This window comes from Crotalus tigris, unplaced genomic scaffold (assembly GCF_016545835.1).
Source record: "Crotalus tigris isolate CLP2741 ecotype Arizona unplaced genomic scaffold, ASM1654583v1 scf7180000017710.2780689, whole genome shotgun sequence".
Taxonomy (NCBI): Eukaryota; Metazoa; Chordata; class Lepidosauria; order Squamata; family Viperidae; genus Crotalus; species Crotalus tigris.
Genome location: NW_024096582.1, coordinates 475,240 through 492,349, shown reverse-complemented (window position 1 = coordinate 492,349; position 17,110 = coordinate 475,240). Strand labels below are relative to the sequence as shown.

The 17,110-nt window shown below is 35.6% G+C and overlaps 1 protein-coding gene across 6 annotated transcripts in view; it reads right to left on the bottom strand.

The window, feature by feature from the left end:
- The window catches only part of CCNY (cyclin Y), a 110,742-nt gene that overhangs the window by 13,378 nt on the left and 80,254 nt on the right, over positions 1-17,110 (bottom strand). For all 6 annotated transcript variants that reach the window (XM_039338576.1, XM_039338571.1, XM_039338572.1 and 3 more), the window contains 5 exons: positions 13,043-13,077; positions 8,103-8,203; positions 4,226-4,261; positions 1,715-1,772; positions 1,453-1,572 (listed from right to left, as the gene is read on the bottom strand). In XM_039338576.1, coding sequence (XP_039194510.1) covers positions 1,453-1,572; positions 1,715-1,772; positions 4,226-4,261; positions 8,103-8,203; positions 13,043-13,077 — 350 coding nt within the window. The remainder of the gene's footprint in view (positions 1-1,452; positions 1,573-1,714; positions 1,773-4,225; positions 4,262-8,102; positions 8,204-13,042; positions 13,078-17,110) is intronic.

Sequence of the window (17,110 nt, the reverse complement as noted above, 5' to 3'; positions counted from 1 at the left end):
AGCAAAAGCAAGCATTTCCTATTCACCCTTCTTAATAGTTTTTCTACCAGAACAATAAATGTGGTCTTCACGTTATAATCCAGCCCCAGACTAGATCAAAATTGATCTAGAAAATCAATGCTTAGATTTGTTATTTTAATTAAAGGGAGCTCTCTGTTAAATGTTGGCAAAAGCCCAAAGGCGACATAATGCTTGTCACAGAGTTTGAAAGCACACCTGTTTTTTTCTTTTTTTAACTAAATAGAAGACATGAAGATACAGGCTGTAAGCTAGATTGGAGCCATTGATTTAACCTTTTGCGACCCCAATTATCTCAACAAAAATGAAGTCCCCTCATAAATAGTAACTGCAAGTGTGGGAAGGGATGTAGCAGATTCAGTTTCAATGATTTAACATTCCTTTTTCTCATGTACTATCATTCCAATGTGCTCTCTTTTTTCCTAGCTCTTTATTTAAAGAAGTGCTATAAGGATGAAATATACCTCCAAATGAAAAGCTTACCAATTACTGAGCTTGTAAGTTATTTTGGAAATAATTTATATAAATCATATAACATATTTACCAAACTTCCTTAAAAATAAAGTTATTATTTAACTTGAAAACCTTCAAAATCAATCATTTCTCCAGATAGCATCATTACCATCATTTGGGAAAAAAAGGAAAGGAAAGGATCATTTAAATACTACATTTTATGAAGGGAAAAATATGAAATTTAAGAATTGAACTACAATGCTATATTACAAAATCAAATAAGTTCAAATATCATTATTACAGTCTTTGACAAGCCTTTATAATAAAAAACAAAACAAAAATAGTTTAATGCAACAATGAATTATCAAGGAAAAAACAATAAAGGCAGTAAAATAAAATAACATATATAATTACAAATTTTGCACAACTGTATGACTTAATTATATTAAGATAATTGGCCACTTGGTATATGAGAATAAAGCTAGAATCCCTTAAAAATGAGTAAACATAAAATTTATCAGTATGACCCTCAGTCTTAGAGATTAATTGAGAAGATCAGGACAAATATTGCATACATACATACATACATACATACATACATATATACATACATACATACATATCACAATAAGACAGCTTGAAATAAGGCAGGTGAGCCTCAGAAAGATTGCTGAAAATTTTTAGTCTGCAGTAGATAGTAGAAAAGAACTGTTGAATCTACCCACCAAAGCCCCTCTGAGGTAGACAGTTTTAAAAATTAAAAGACAAGAAAAATAGTAAGCAAATGTTAAATATATTCAAAATATATGAAAGCTAAATGTATCTGTAAGTATTTATATGTATCTTGTCTTTCCTCTTTTATACATAAAGTCATAGGTAGGTGAATCTGATATGTGATCTTAACTCCAAATACAAATCTTAAACTGATGATCTAAAATTAATTGTATTTTAAGGACCAATCATGATCTTTTGTATACTCACCAGGGTGACAATTGCACATTCAGCAGTTAGTTGAGCAGCACTGAACAATGTGCGAACAAAGCGATAAATTTGCTTCTGTTCAGGTCCATGTTTGTCATAATCTGGTGGCACTTCAGATTTCTGGGGAAGCAATATTATTAAAAATGAGAATATGTTACACATAATTTGGGAAGAAGCGGCAGATGTAAAGGGCGGAGAAGTAGCAGAATCCATATCATGAATTCCAAACTTTCATTAGTGTCCTTATGTAACTGAGCTTTACCGAAAGGGGGTGGAGATTTTCATCAAAAATATCTAGGAGCATAGTTCCATTTACGTCCCTAGAAAGGGGGAAAAAAAGAAGAGAATCAATAGTAATGTTACTGAACAAACAGAAATGGATAGAAACACTTATTAAAGGTTTACAAAAATGGCTAATCTAGGACATAGTCCCATCCTGTGGCATGTAAAAAGGAGCCACACTAACAGGATCTACCATCTTGGTAGGGGAGTAATGACTATACTGAAAACTAGATTGTCTATATTTGTCCTTTTTCTGCCATGCCAGAAAAAAATGAATCAGCCCTTACTCATATACCAAACTATTTAGACTTGAAGGACATATAGAGCTACACTCTCCAGATGTGACAGCCACAGTCAAGCAAAGAAGTATGGCACTTAGTTAAGCTCACTCTACACAAAATATGAAAAAGAGTGAAATCTCTTAATTCCAAAAATGAAAGTTGTTTTGAATTTATAATATAAAATTAACAAGATTAATCCTTGATGGTATGAAAAAGTGAGTCTCAATGCCATCTTACTGACCGGATAGACAACACAGTACAGCTTTTCCTTTCTTTCAACTCAATGGTATTTTTTTTAGATTGGTCTATACCCCTTTTTGGGAATCCAAAGCCATTTTTAACCCATCCCTAGGAACCTAAACTAGCTTGGACCCATCACTGAATGTATCATTTTACTTTACTTACATATAGCTCCCCTATCAACTAGGGGATGGGAGGGATGAAGGATAGGAACAAGAATGCACTTTAAAGAATAATTTATCAAAAACAAACCTAGCTTTTAAACTTTCTGCCATCCATTGCTTTCATTAGATACCAATGTAAATAGTATCACTAAAATATAATTATTGGGGTCAGTTGTCGCAAAACAGTGATTTGTTCCATCACACAAAATAATTGCTTAGCAGCAATGGTTGCCTTCATAGACTGCTGGTGAACTTTTAATAGACATGTGGCTGATGATTCCAGAGAAAGAATATAAATTAAGACTTTTGGTTGAACTTAGATGGATCTATCTTAATTGGCTAGATGTTTACTGATTAGGGAATGTTACAATACTTTCAAGATAACAGTAGAGGGCACATGCACATCATGCTGGGACACCAATAATTAGATTCAGAAAACAGCAGCTATTTTTTTTAAAAAAATACTAGTCTTCTTTGTTGACTACTTATGTCCAGCTTTTCTTCTGAGTCCTCAAAATTAGGGTCTTTAGGTAGCATTTTCCGTCCTACATAACGCAGTAAATGGGGCAGAAGAATCTTGAAAGGACGGGAAGATTCTAGGCAGTGTAACTGTATCTTCTGTTCACACTCCATGAATGCTAGTTCAGTAACATTATGTTCCATTTAAAGATGGGCTTCAAATGAATTTAAAAAGGTACTCCTTTGAAATGAGCTAAGTGATGATCACCTGGAGAGATCAATATAATTTCATGACAGAAGGATAGAAATGGCTTGGGGAACCAAAGGATTTTAGTGTTCTATATTTTCCCATGGCTGCCAGTTATAGCTGTGGTGACTATGAGCATCAATGTGTCTACAAACAACATCTATGCTACCCATTAGGCTCCACAATGTATTTGATTTTTTTAATAAATTAAATGGATAGTTGTACTCTACAGGTTTGGTTGAAAATGTGGTCATCTGACCAAGACAAACAACAAAAGAAACAGGACGTGTTCCAGCAGGAGCCATCCCAATGGACTAGAAGGGGTAACCTCGAGCAATTTGTTTTTTGCTCAGTTGATGTTTGGTGGACTCTGCCACCAATGCAACAATTAATTATCAGGTAAAAAATAGTAAAGGCATTAAAATAAAATTACATATCTAATTAAAAGCTTTGTACAACTGTATGTGCATGTGTCAACATTCCAAATCTGATCACCAGTACCCAAACATTGGAAAGATCTATGCATCTTAGACTTACTACATGAATGGCAATAAGGGATAAGAATGTTGGTTTTGAGTTATATCCATGTAACTTACTGCTTAGAGTCTTGACTATATCTCCTTTACACCTCTGTATTCTATATACTGATTTTGTTAAGATTCTTTAAAATAAAAGACACAATAAGAACTATGCAAGGAAGCATGAAGGTTATTAAAGTTTATTTTTTAAAAAATATATTTTATATCAACTTTGAGTTTTAATATAGATCAACTATACTTTAAGGTCTTCATCCACGAGGCCATTAGAACAGTTTCTTTAGTTTCTTCTGGGATTTGGGATTATGGAAGCAAATGGGCATGATCCATTATGTGGGTCTTTCTTCATCACTGACTATCACTTGTCACCCAGAACACCCTTGTGTGGAAAGGGTATGTACTCTTTGAGTTCTGATTACAACATATTCAAGGCAACATATGTAATAACACTGAATATTCATCAAGTAGCCCTGCTTTGCAAACTATCTTATAAGGCAGTGAAATTAAAAAATAGAGAAAAAAACAACAAATTAGTATTTGAACCATTTTCAAATTCATGCTTACCTGTTTTTGATATGGTAGTATATTGCAAGAGCTACACTGTAAAAGAAAATGCAGAGTTAGTGTCTTAATACATATTGAACATAATGAATCTTAGTATTAAGCTTTATGACTAAGTCATATTTCTGAGGGGCAAATTCAACCAATTTTCTTACCAAAAGAGAGAATGAGGATCAACAACAGAAAATAATAATCTGTAACAATCTGTACTGAATGCATTCAGCTATACAGGACAAGATCAAGGCATTTTATTGCCTGAAAACAAGAATAATTATTCCATCCAATCATTTGTCTTAAGATAGGTGGCTATATAAATTAGATTAAATAAACAAAAAAAATCTTTACAATGGATATTTCTTTTCGTCATTCCATAGATAGATGACTGAACTAACAACTGTATCTTAGTTTGATGTTGATAATAGTACAATATATACACCATAGGGAGCAAGGAAGTTAAGTAGCTGACTTTATGAGCTGTTGTGCTGATAAAACAGAGATGGTTGACATTGTTGAGCACTAGTGATCATTGCCTAAGATAATCCTCCTTTGGGGCTGGTCCTGCCCCTACATATAAATAGCCTTTTCAGACTATTATTACAACTATTACAACTATAAAAATTCAGGCTATTATTATATTATTATATCTATAAAAATTCAGGCCAATCATATCTATAAAAAAGTAGAGTTTTAAAGGAAGAACTCAAAGGAGAGAAGGATATTGAGACCATCAAAAATGTAAGAACTTTTGAGGAGCATCACTGTGGCAAAACAGTTGCCACATTTATCTATAGCTCTGCAACTTAAATGCAGTTGAATAGATTATAAAAACTAACAGAGTAGGTTTAGATGAAGCAAAAAGGACCCAAAAGAAACAAAGTGGAGCAATAGTAGATTGTTTTGCAGGAAACTAAAGAAGTAGGAATGACAAAACAGCAAGTTCTGAAAGTGAGGAAGCTCTAAAATTAAAGGACTCAATAGATATAAGAATAAATTCTGAATGGATGAAAGAGATAAGGCAACAAGGATATGAAATAAGGGACTTTGTTTAATAAAGTCCACTGGGTGTCAGAACAGTGAGAATGGCAAGTCAATACAGTCACAGAAATATACCAGGAAAGATATTAATATTTTGAGAAAAAGTATATGTCTACATAAATAGTGTGGTGAAAATTGACAATTTGAATAATCAAAGAGATTTTCATTATGTCTATTTGCTACAGTGCCTTATCAATTAGGTGTCTAGATTTTTTTTAGATTTCTAATATCCAACTAATAAATAACCATAAAAGAATGATTGTAGAGGTTTTTTCAGAAGAAAATCATAGACAGACTTGAACACTGGGCGCTATGTAACAAAATGAAATTCAATGGTGAAAAAAGTATATTTAGGCAAGAAAAACCAAATGCACAGGTATAGTATAGGGAGTATCTTTCTCAATAGTAGTAACTGTGAGAGGGATCTCGGAGTCCTAGTGGACAATCATTTAAATATGAGCCAGCAGTGTGCTGCAGCTGCAAAAAAAGCCAACACAGTGCTAGGCTGCATTAACAGAGGGATAGAATCAAGATCACGTGAAGTATTAATACCACTGTACAATGCCTTGATAAGGCCACACTTGGAATACTGCATCCAGTTTTGATCACCACGATATAAAAAAGATGTTGAGACTCTAGAAAGAGTACAGAGAAGAGCATCAAAGATGATTAGGGAACTGGAGGCTAAAACATATAAGGAACGGTTGCTGAAATTGGGTATGTCTAGTTTAACAAAGAGAAGGACGAGGGGGGACATGATAGCAGTGTTCCAATATCTCAGGGGCTGCCACAAAGAAGAGGGAGTCAAGCTATTTTCCAAAGCGCCTGAAGGCAGGACAAGAAGCAACGGGTGGAAACTAATCAAGGAGAGAAGCAACCTAGAACTAAGGAGAAACTTCCTGACAATTAGAACAATTAACCAGTGGAACAACCTGCCTCCAGAAGCGGTGAATGCTCCAACACTGGAAGTTTTTAAGAACAAACTGGACAGCCATTTGTCCGAAATGGTATAGGGTTTCCTGCCTGAGCAGGGGGTTGGACTAGATGACCTCCAAGGTGCCTTCCAACTTCTTCTTCATCATCATCATTATTATATTATTCATAATCATAATCATAATTCTATGACATATAAATAAAGAGAGAAGCATATTCCAATTATATACTAATTTATCTTTCATGGGATTTCAAAAATCACTGGCAGAAATATTTGTGGCCCTTCTGAAAATTCATACCATTTTTTTTAAAGCAGTATGTTAAAATTTGAATGTTAGGAAAACTGTGAGACACAATTGTGCAAAATAAAAATATATAGAGAATTTTAATCTGATTTTGCAGTTTTTGCCTGGAATACATCTGCGTTCACATAAAAATTGAAACTCTGAGCCAATTATCAAAGCATTGACTGCTGTTGGTGATATTTGTGCCACACACAAGCACAACTAAAAGCGATGAGAACTACTCCTTGGTGGTACATTTGTATCTATCAAGGCAGTCATAATAATCAAAAGCTGCAGTATAAAAAGAAATGGTTATCATAACAACCAAGCAGTTCCAAAAGTATCTCAGCATTTGAAAATTAAAAAAAAAAAGACAAAAATGCATCAGAACAAACTCAAAAGTAGAATCTTAGATTAATTCAAGGACACAAAATTGTTTTGGGATTGTTAACTAAAAACAAAAATATATTTGCAGCTGTGGCATTAACAAACAGGAAGGAAGGCAAGAAGAAAATATGTTTGAACTCATTAACAGACCTCCAAATACTGTCTCCCTAAGAAAATTGCCAATTTTAAACTTATGTATTTTAAAAATTCAACTGCAATCTTAGCACAATAGACAAACTTTCAAGAAGAAGCATGTGTTTCAGAGCTTCTCTAATTTAAACTATAAGGATTTGTATGGCAACACATTTAGTGCCCTCTATATCCTTACTTATATTTGAAACTGAAGGAAAAGTGAGAAAAATGTGGTTTTATTACTTTTTCCCCAATCCTAATCACTCCACTCTTTTCCACTACATCAGATCTGTAGAGAAACCTCAGAGTATTTCTGCAACCATTTACAAGTAATCCTTGATTAACAATGCTAACTGGGACCAGAATTTCCATGATTAAGCAATATTGTTATAACGCGTGATGTCATGTGACCACGCTTTATAACGATAAAGGCTGGCAATCCCCACTTTGGTCCTTAAGTAAATCCCACCCAGTGGGATTGGTGTGAGGATCCACCCCAACCCATGCCATTTCTGGCTTGGTTTCTCCCAACCCCAGTTTTGGTAAGGGAAGGGAAGCCTCCTCTTCAACTCCCCCATCTAATTACCTCCCTGCTATCTCTGCTCTTTTGGCATGCCTGTACTTCACTAATCCTGTTGCCCTGCACTTTCTTCCCCCACTACTGACAATGTCCCCGACTTTTCACAAGGCAGATCCTGGTCGTGTCAGACCTTCTTCCAGAAGCCATGAGCACCCTTGTTCAAGGAAGACAGAGAAGTCATAGAGTTTAGGATGGCCAAAGGGCAGAGACGAGGGGGGGGGGAGAGGAACAGGAAGAGTTAAAGTGTCCCTGCAGTTGTAAGTGTAGGTAAATTACCAAGCACCTGAATTTTGATCACATGACTATGGGCATGCTGCCATGGCTATAACTCCATGGGCTTTGTTATAATTTGGCATTGTCATAACTTCATACGATCACTGAAAAAATGATCATTAAGCAAGGACAATCCATATTAGGAGTTCTATTTTCTATTTGTTGGAAACAATATTCAGAAACAATGCAAAACAATGTATGTATGTATATGCATATCTCTTTATGTATATATACAATGGAATGCTGCTATACTTACCATTTAATTGTATACTTGAGGTTCGGCTGACTGACTGTGCTGTCATCCAGAAAAATGGTGGAACAGGAACTGTATTTCCTTCTCAATTGACCAGGAGGATGCTAGAAAAAAAAAAGAAAGCATACAAAAAACCAGTATCAGTCACATAATGCCAACATTATTTATTCCTAAAAAACAGTAATTCAATAAATAGCTTTTCTTGATCTCTAGCAGATGCATAAATACATTCAAGTCAACATAACCTGGCAAAAATCAGAGAGAATTACACAGTAGTTACTCTTTCTTTGCACTTTGTTCAAATGAAAAGATTATTTGCAATATATCAGTTTATTCTTCAAAGTGAAATAGTTGGGTAGAGCCCCTATATATGAATGAAACAAGATGTACATTCTTACATAATGGAGGGTTCATAATGGAGGATAAAACAGAAAATATACTGTATGCTTGCATATGGCTGATGAGAATCTGGAATTAATGCTTTTTAATTTAACAGCACAACACAGGCTTCTGCCATCAGATTAAAGAAAGGGAGATATGAAACCATCATACTTTTTTCTCACCAACATGATGCTAGCTTAACAGGGTTCATCTTTGTATATCCTATATTCAGAAGGTGAAAAAATATCATAGAAATATTCTGAACAAGATTTTAATCTGGCGCTTTTTTGGGGGGGCTTACTTAAGTTATAATGACAAAAGATAGGAACAAGAACTTAGATTCATACAACACTAGTGTAATTTGAGGCTTAGCATATTGTGTGTGAATTGAGTCATTGTGGTCTATAAACTATGACTTAATGACTTATCAGGTTGTGCAATCTGAATCAATTCTGGCTTACCCAATAAGACATGCTTATGTCACCTTTACTGTGATGTGCCATCTTAATCATTACATGAATTTGGGCCCATTACATGTCCTAGGGCCCAACATTCTACTCTGCCAATCATAGGGAAGTTATTTTACTTCAATCCTGCCTAAGACAGGCATTCTCTAACCGTAATTCACAACCTGCTGCTGTTCACCTTTTGCCTGGAAACCTTCAGTGATGGAACTTCTATGACTCTAGGGTTAATAACTTCCAGGTCCAGTAAATTCCTCTTTATTTCATGTTTAGATCTTTCTAAACTGCTGGCTCATGCTTAATTTGCACAATACATCTGGGGGCCATGAGACTGGGGAAAGATGGCATGACTTATAACGATTTAGAAGACGGCTATGGGTACACCTTCCTGCAGACACATTATGCAAAGACCTAATTGTCTAGAGAAGGCTCTGAGCTTGGAAAAGATGTAGGAAGGAGAAGAAGAGGAAGAACAGCAGCAAGTTGACAAAGACTTGATGGCACATAATCTATATATCAATCAGCAAGAATTAGGTATGTCTAGTTTAATGAAAGAAGGACTAGATGTGATATGATAGCAATCTTCCAATATATAAGGGGGCTGCCACAAAGAACAGGAGGTCAACATATTCTCTAAAGCATCCAAACAAGAAGCAATGAAGGGAAATTAATCAAGGACAGAACCAACTTAGAATTAAGGAGAAATTTCCTGATAGAAAATTAATCCACAGAGCGACTTGCTTCCAGAAGTTGTGGGTGCTCCATCACTGGAGGTTTTCAAGAAGAGATTGGACAACGATTTGTTTGAAATTGTAGAGTTTCCTGTTTGATCAGAGGTTGGACTAGAAGATCTCCAAGATCCCTTCCAACTCTGTTATTCTGTTCTGTTAAACCAGCGGCAAATTGTAGGGTTCTTTTTCCAAAAAACAACTGGACTTCCCTGTTTTTTTTTTCTTTGAAAACATTTTGCTTTTTATTCAGAAACATATTTAGTTCTCTTGGACGATAAGCAAAATGTTTTCAAAGAAAAAAAACCAAGAAAGTCCCATTGCTTTTTGGAAAAAGCACCTTTGGGACTACCATGACCTGGATGATTGAGAATCTCCGTAGACACCCAGCTGCAAGCTCTTCTGTTATCAGTGAAAAAAACTGCTTCTAACTGGATTTCAGGAAGTCTCTTAGAAAAAAAATAAATTCTCTTGTGTAATGAATCAGAGGATAAGTTCACTTCACATGGGAAATAGTTCAGCTGTTAGAATGCTGGTAACCTCTTCTCTTTGATCTCAATAAATCTTGCTAAGCAATGTGAGAATGTTACTTCAAAAGAGTATGATAAAAGAAGCTGCCAAAAGACCTACAGTTGTGAATCAAAATTTGGGAAATGGAATCAAGGGAATGGGAAACAATTTCTTGTGGTCTTCAGGAAGAATGTTATATTAGCCTTAGAGTGGTACTTTCTTCTCCCAAGCTTTATATATTTTAACACACTTTGGGGAACACTGGTTTAAAGTAAAATTAAAGCCTGTATAAAATATTTAAAAAATGACATAGTATTCCATCACTAGTAGAACAGGACTCCCCCCCCAATGCACCTATATGGTGCCAAACATTGAGCACCTGTTATGCTTTTCACATTTCCTTTTAAAAGTGCAGGTTGCATTTGAAAGAACAAGAAATAGCAGGATTGGAATCGTACCAGCAGAACCAACTTGCTTTGTCTGCAACAGACTGCTGAAAGGAATGCATCACTGGAAGCTCTTAAGCCATGTGCGGTAGCCCTTGACCAAGTAGATACCAAAAAGGAGCAAATACTTTGTTATTTTCAGCTGAAACTAAAGAGCTTCACTGTAAAACTTAACACAAGTTTAATACTAACAACCCTAAAATCCAAATTCTGTCCATGTAGATGGACCCTGTTCCATCGATTTTGCACCCTGTGGACTGAAAGATGGTACTTATGACATGTAGACACTCAAAGACTATCAATTCTGCCTAAAGTTTGATGGGAAATTATGGATATTAAATTGACTGCAATTTGATTTGATTTCTATCCTGCCTTTCTTCTAGCAGACTGAAGTCTCATACATAGCATGCCCTCTGGTAGTTTTCCTCAGAACAGCAACCTGTGAAGTCACTGAAAGACAGTGGCTGACCCCCAAACCATCTAGTCAGTTTCTAGGGCTGAAGTTGGACTTGAACCTGAGTCTCCCAATTCTGATCCAAAAACTGAGAAAGGATAGGGAAATAATATGAGAAGAGAATCATGCAATGCTTATTTAAAATCAAATTATTTCAGAGACTCTAAATATCAGAATTTTATTACCTTGATCATGTGGGCCAACCAGCTTTGGCCAGCTGTTATGTGTTACCGAAGTTCAATGGTGTTAGCAAAACAAATCTCTCTATCCAATTTTCCTGAGATTGTTTTGGGGATAATCATGCAAACCATTAATTTGGAAGGTCAACATGCACCAGCTTCTTATTAGAAAAGGATCAAGAATGGTTAGCTGCCATGGCAATGAAGGCCAACCCAAGATGATCCAAACCTCAGATTTCATCACCTTGACTATGAGCACACCGACCTTTGGCCAGCTCTTGTGTGCTATTGAAATTCAATGGTATCAGCAAAATAAATGTCCATATCCGATTTTCCTGAGATTGTTTTGGGATGATCACACAAGCCGTTAATTTGGAAGGTCAATATGCAACAGTTCCATAGAAGAAGGATCAAGAATGATTAGCTGCCATGGGAATGAAGGCCTTTATTCAGGGCCATCTCAAGAAGATTCAAATTTCAGGATATTATTACCTTGACCATGCAGCATGGCCAGCTTTAACCAGCTGTTGTCTACTATTCAAGTTCAATGGTGTCAGCAAAACAAATCTTCCTATCCGGTTTTCCTGAGATTGTTTTGGGGGATGATGCATCATGCAAGCTGTTATTTTGGAAGTCAATATACAACATTTCCATATTAGGAGAGGATCATAAATGGTTAGCTCCCATGGCAATGAAGGTCTTACTGAAGCCAACCCAAGAAGAGCCAAACCTCGGGATTTCATTACCTTGACCAAGCGGGGGGGGGACCAGCTTTGGCCAGCTGTTGTGTGCTACTGAAGTTCAATAGTTATCAGCAAAACAAATCTCTCTATCCAATTTTTCTGAGAATGTTTTAGGGATGATGTTAACTTCACATAAGCTGATTATTTGGGAAGGACAATATACAAAATTTCCATATTAGGAGAGGATCAGGAATGGTTAGCTGCCATGGCAATGAAGGCCATACTCAAGGCCAACCCAAGAAAATCTACTGACTACAGAAAGGGAAAGATTCACTATCTCAGATGGAAAGATCTTAGGGACTGAAATAATCTTATTACCATATTGGGGTTTTAATTGACATTTGGAATGTGGAAATGGTCCAGCTATGAACACCATAGGTCCTGAATATTCTCCTATTGATATGGACTTATATTTGTTCCTTTGTGATCTGACAACCAATAGGCAAAAATAAAACACAAAAATCTCCACCAGTAACAGAATACTTATTAAATTTATAATGAACGGCATCTAACAAACAATGACTTAACTGGGGGTGGGGGGGAGAGACAGAACCATGTAATGTTTGAATGTATTTAAAACATGACCTGAAATCTACAGACCATTATAATGAACATATCTATTGGCCCCAAAATTTTGACTCTTTAATTAATGCCTCTTTTTCAGGCATAAAATATTCATAAAAATTATGTTACATTGCAAACACTGCATTTTTGGTTGATATTCTGACTAGTAAGTGTTTTACATCCATATTTATATAACTGACCTAATTTACATAATTGCTTTATATATCATCTGAATAATTATATAAATGATTTATATAACATTGATGATGTAAAAAACCAATTATATAATGACACAAATAACATTAAATTTCAAATCCCTCTGGAAGGAACAAGCTTTAACCACTGCTTGCATATGAAGTTTTAAGTACAATTTAGTTCATTTTTTTCAAATCTACATAATGGAGATTCAGAGATCAGTATGTTTTACTGTATATTTTAAACATGCCACTTAGCTGAATCATTTTTTTCACTTACATGGTTTATGTAGAGGCTCTTCCGTTTTTCTCTCACTGTAAAAACACAAAATGTATGAAAGTTACATAATCTGAGGTAAATTAATTTTTGTTCCAACTATTTTAAAAAAGTTATGACCTTTGTAAAAATTGATAGCCATGAACAGAACCGTTTTCTAACTTTGTGTTTACATTCACTTCTACAGAAAAAAATATAATTGGGGTATATAAATTTTAAAAAGTTATATTAAAATTCTGCTTTATAAAGGAAATAATCTAATTTCATATTGTCATTTAATTTGATTGAAAAATTCAAGAACAAAAATATTTTGATAGACTCAAATAGCACAAAGGCATGAATCATGTTTCAGGCATGACTTAAAATATTTACAGTATATAGAACTTGATCTTGATGTTAAAAAACATTGTCTAATTTCAGGTACAAAATTTAAGTATCAAAACTTTTTAAATGCAAGGCTTTTGATATGAAAATCAAAGCATAAACTCCATCCATAAGCTTAGGCACCTAGCTACAATATTTCATTCATTCATGCTCCTCATCTTTCAACTGATTCATAATTTTGGAATGCTGCCAGGGCATTCAATGGCTAATGGAAGAGGTATCACATTACCCATTTTCTGTTACATATGCAAGACTTTCCTTTGCAACAAAATCCTCAGACAAATCTCACTTCTCATTGCTCACACAGTACACGCTGCCTTTAGAAAACTGTTCTTTCCTGAAAGGTTCGGGCAGTGCCTCTACATGTGTCCAGGTTACAATGGATTGCACATTGAAGAGGCATTCAAAGGTAAAATCAAACAAGATGGAATCATTAATAATTCTGGGAGTTAGACTTCAAGATAAGGAAATATTTCTATTCTTTGTGGAGTTGAACTCCCCAAATTAAAGAGCCTCCTATCTTTGATATTGACACTGGATACCCACATAGTATCTCTGGCAATGTTTCAGTATCAGATAAATCCAATGTGGAAGAGAGAGACCTGGTTTTAATGTGTTATACACTCATAAGCCCAAGGGCAATTCAGCTCCCTTGTCACAGTGTAGTTTTTCTGAATAAAATCCTGAAATCTGGATTACAACGTTGAGGTGAAGATGATATAGTGGGCTCTCCTGGGGATTCTACATTAGTGTGTGTTGAAATATCTTTATTGTTTGCTAGTAAATTTCCAAGACTAAATTAAGTTGTTAACTATGGAACATAAAACTGTTAAAAGAATTGGCAAGAACCAAGCCTTGACACGTAATGTTGACACGTAATACTGGTGAGCCTCTAACCTAGGGGTGTCAAACTTGCAACATCACATGATATGTCGTGACGTATCGTGACTTTTTTCCCATTGCCGACAATGGGGTGGGCGCACTTTCGACATGACACACCTGGCCCGTGGCTAGCAGTTTGACACCCCTGCTCTAACCCAACAATTCTTAACTTCTGAATGTTCCAAATGGCTTGTGTACATGTGAATGCACAGATTACTATCCAAAGTGCTACTGTTCTAGAGAAGTACAAGTAGTCCTCATTTGTAGACCACAATTGGGATCAATAGTTCTGTCATTAAGCAAAGCAGTCGCTAAGAGGGAAATCTTGTGACTGCAACTTTCCTATTCTCCAGTCCCTCACTTTTTGGAATATTCATCCTGTCACTGGAATAACTGCTAGATCACTCAGTTTCACACCTTCAGCTTGTTTCCCTCCTAATTACTCTCCTGCTATTTGGAATGTTCCCTCTGGTACTGGAATAATAAGCAACAAGGAAATTAATTCATTGGAGAGAAAAGGATTACTAGCAGTCATCAGCATGAGCCATAGGCAAATAGCCCAGTGTATTCCCCATTGCATGCCTGATTACTCTTTTATAATCCCTTTCTCTTCAATTTGTTCACTCTGCAGGGATGGAGGAATGGCATAGCATCTCTAAATAAAAGAGATAATCATTTTTCCAGTAGTTCTTCAAGGTTTTGAACCAAAAGTCTTTCTTTGCAATTGTCCCTTAATTCAAATATAAAAATATTGATTTACAGCTTACTATACATGGAGGACATGCTACTTCCCTTGCAAAAACTGTCAATGAAGATTTCCTAATATTAAAAAAATGCTTACATACCTGCAATAAATACTATAATACAAGAACAGCATAATAAAGCAAGCTCTTTGTTGAAACCTTTGCACCCACAACATTTAAACAGAACGTGATATAAAAGAATGTGAAACAATAAATTAACATATAATTTTAATAAAGCATCAATTACTTTATTAAAATTATATGTTAATTAATTTTAATAAAGCATCAATTAGGACTTCCGGTGGTGTCGCGATGTTGATGGCGGCTATTTTTTAGCCGTCCTTCTGAGATAGCGTTAAAACCGCCAAGGACAGCAGATATCAGCTGTTCCGCGGTTTAAAACCTCCTTCCTGGGCTAAAGGAAGGAGGGGAGTTTTACCCTGAATAGTGGTAGAGCCTCTGAAACCCCCAAAAAAGTTTTTTGGGGGGGCAAAAAGAGTGCTCCCATGGAGTTCAGGGAATCTCCGCTTCTCAGCTGTCTTTGTTCCTTGTCGTTCGGGACAAAGCAAGACGCCGCTCCCACCTCTGCGACTAAAGAGAATTGGTGAGTTATTTTAAAAAAAGCGGACAGAGCTGATCGGGGAATTTTATTTTTTGGGATTTATTTGGACTTTAATTTTAAAGAATTATTTTTACTTTCTCCTTTTTTTTGTTGAGAGGGAAAGTAAAATGGCGATATGAGGCTTTTTTTGAGTGCTTGAAAGGAAACGGAACGGATTTTGGTTACTTTGTAACTTTTTCTTTTTTCATTTTTTTGGTTTATTATTATTATGGTTTTTTGAAAGAGACTTGGGTTTAGTTATTTTCCCTCTCTTTTGTTTATTTTTTTTACTTTTGCTTGGGATTTCTTTGAACTTTTTTTTTTTAAAGAAGGAGGAAAAGGAAAAAAATTTTTCCCTTTGTTTAAAATGGCTTCAAAGCGTCAAGTTTCCACAGTACCTAAGGTGGCTTCTTCTCCGGCGATACTACCAGTCCAACAACATCTTCTCCTCCTGTACAACCACTCACAGTAAAAGATTTGCAAGATGTTATGGGAAACATTATATCTCAAATTAGAGGAGAAGTGAAGGAGATTTTAGTGGAGAATAATAATATTTTAGGCGAGATATAGTTCTGGCCCTAAAAGGACTTGCTTCTGTTGTTGAAAAGTTGGATTCTTGTGTTGAAGAAGTAGAAGATAAAGTGGATATATTGGAGGAAAAATTTGAAGGAATGGAAAAAAAGATGGAAATTTCACAAGATGAAATTGTTATGTCCCAATATAGAGAGATGGAGTATGCTTTAAGAATCAGAGGCTTGAGGGAAAATATGCAAGAAAACTTGAGAGAGATGGTGGCAAATGACTTTGCTGTGATTTTGGACAGAGAAAAGGAGGAAATACTTGGAGAAATTGAAAAAATATTTAGAGTTAATTCCTGGGTGGCAAAACAGAGAAATCTGCCAAGAGATGTGGTAATTTATTTTGGGAAAAGATCTTTATGTAATGAAATTATACAAGCTTTTTACAACAAGAGATTTCAGATTGCTGCACAAGATGTAATAATTTTAAAGGAGATCCCATCTAAAATTCTAAGAAGAAGAAAAGAGTTTGCTTTTTTAGTAGATGAACTTAAAAAGAGGCAGATGCCATTCAGATGGGATATTCCGACTGGAATTGTGGTGAGTCATGCAGGGACACGTTATAGACTTAATACTGTTTTTAAAGCAAGAGAGTTTTATACTTCGGTCCTGGGAGCGCGCTCATCACCACCTATAATGTTGAAAGTTTTGGAAGAAAAGGAGGTAGAACAGTAGTCTGAAGAAGCTGTATTGATGAAAGCTGGGAAAATACAGGCTGAGTGGCACCAACAAGCTGAGATGAAGGTGCAGGGAATGACTCGAGCAGTACATAAGCGTAAGGAAAAGGAACAACAGAAGAAGGAGGTTAAAGAAGTTTTACAAGAATTTGTTTCTGAGCCTGTGGGAGGAGCAAGACCTAAGAGATCATCGGTGCAATCCTCGA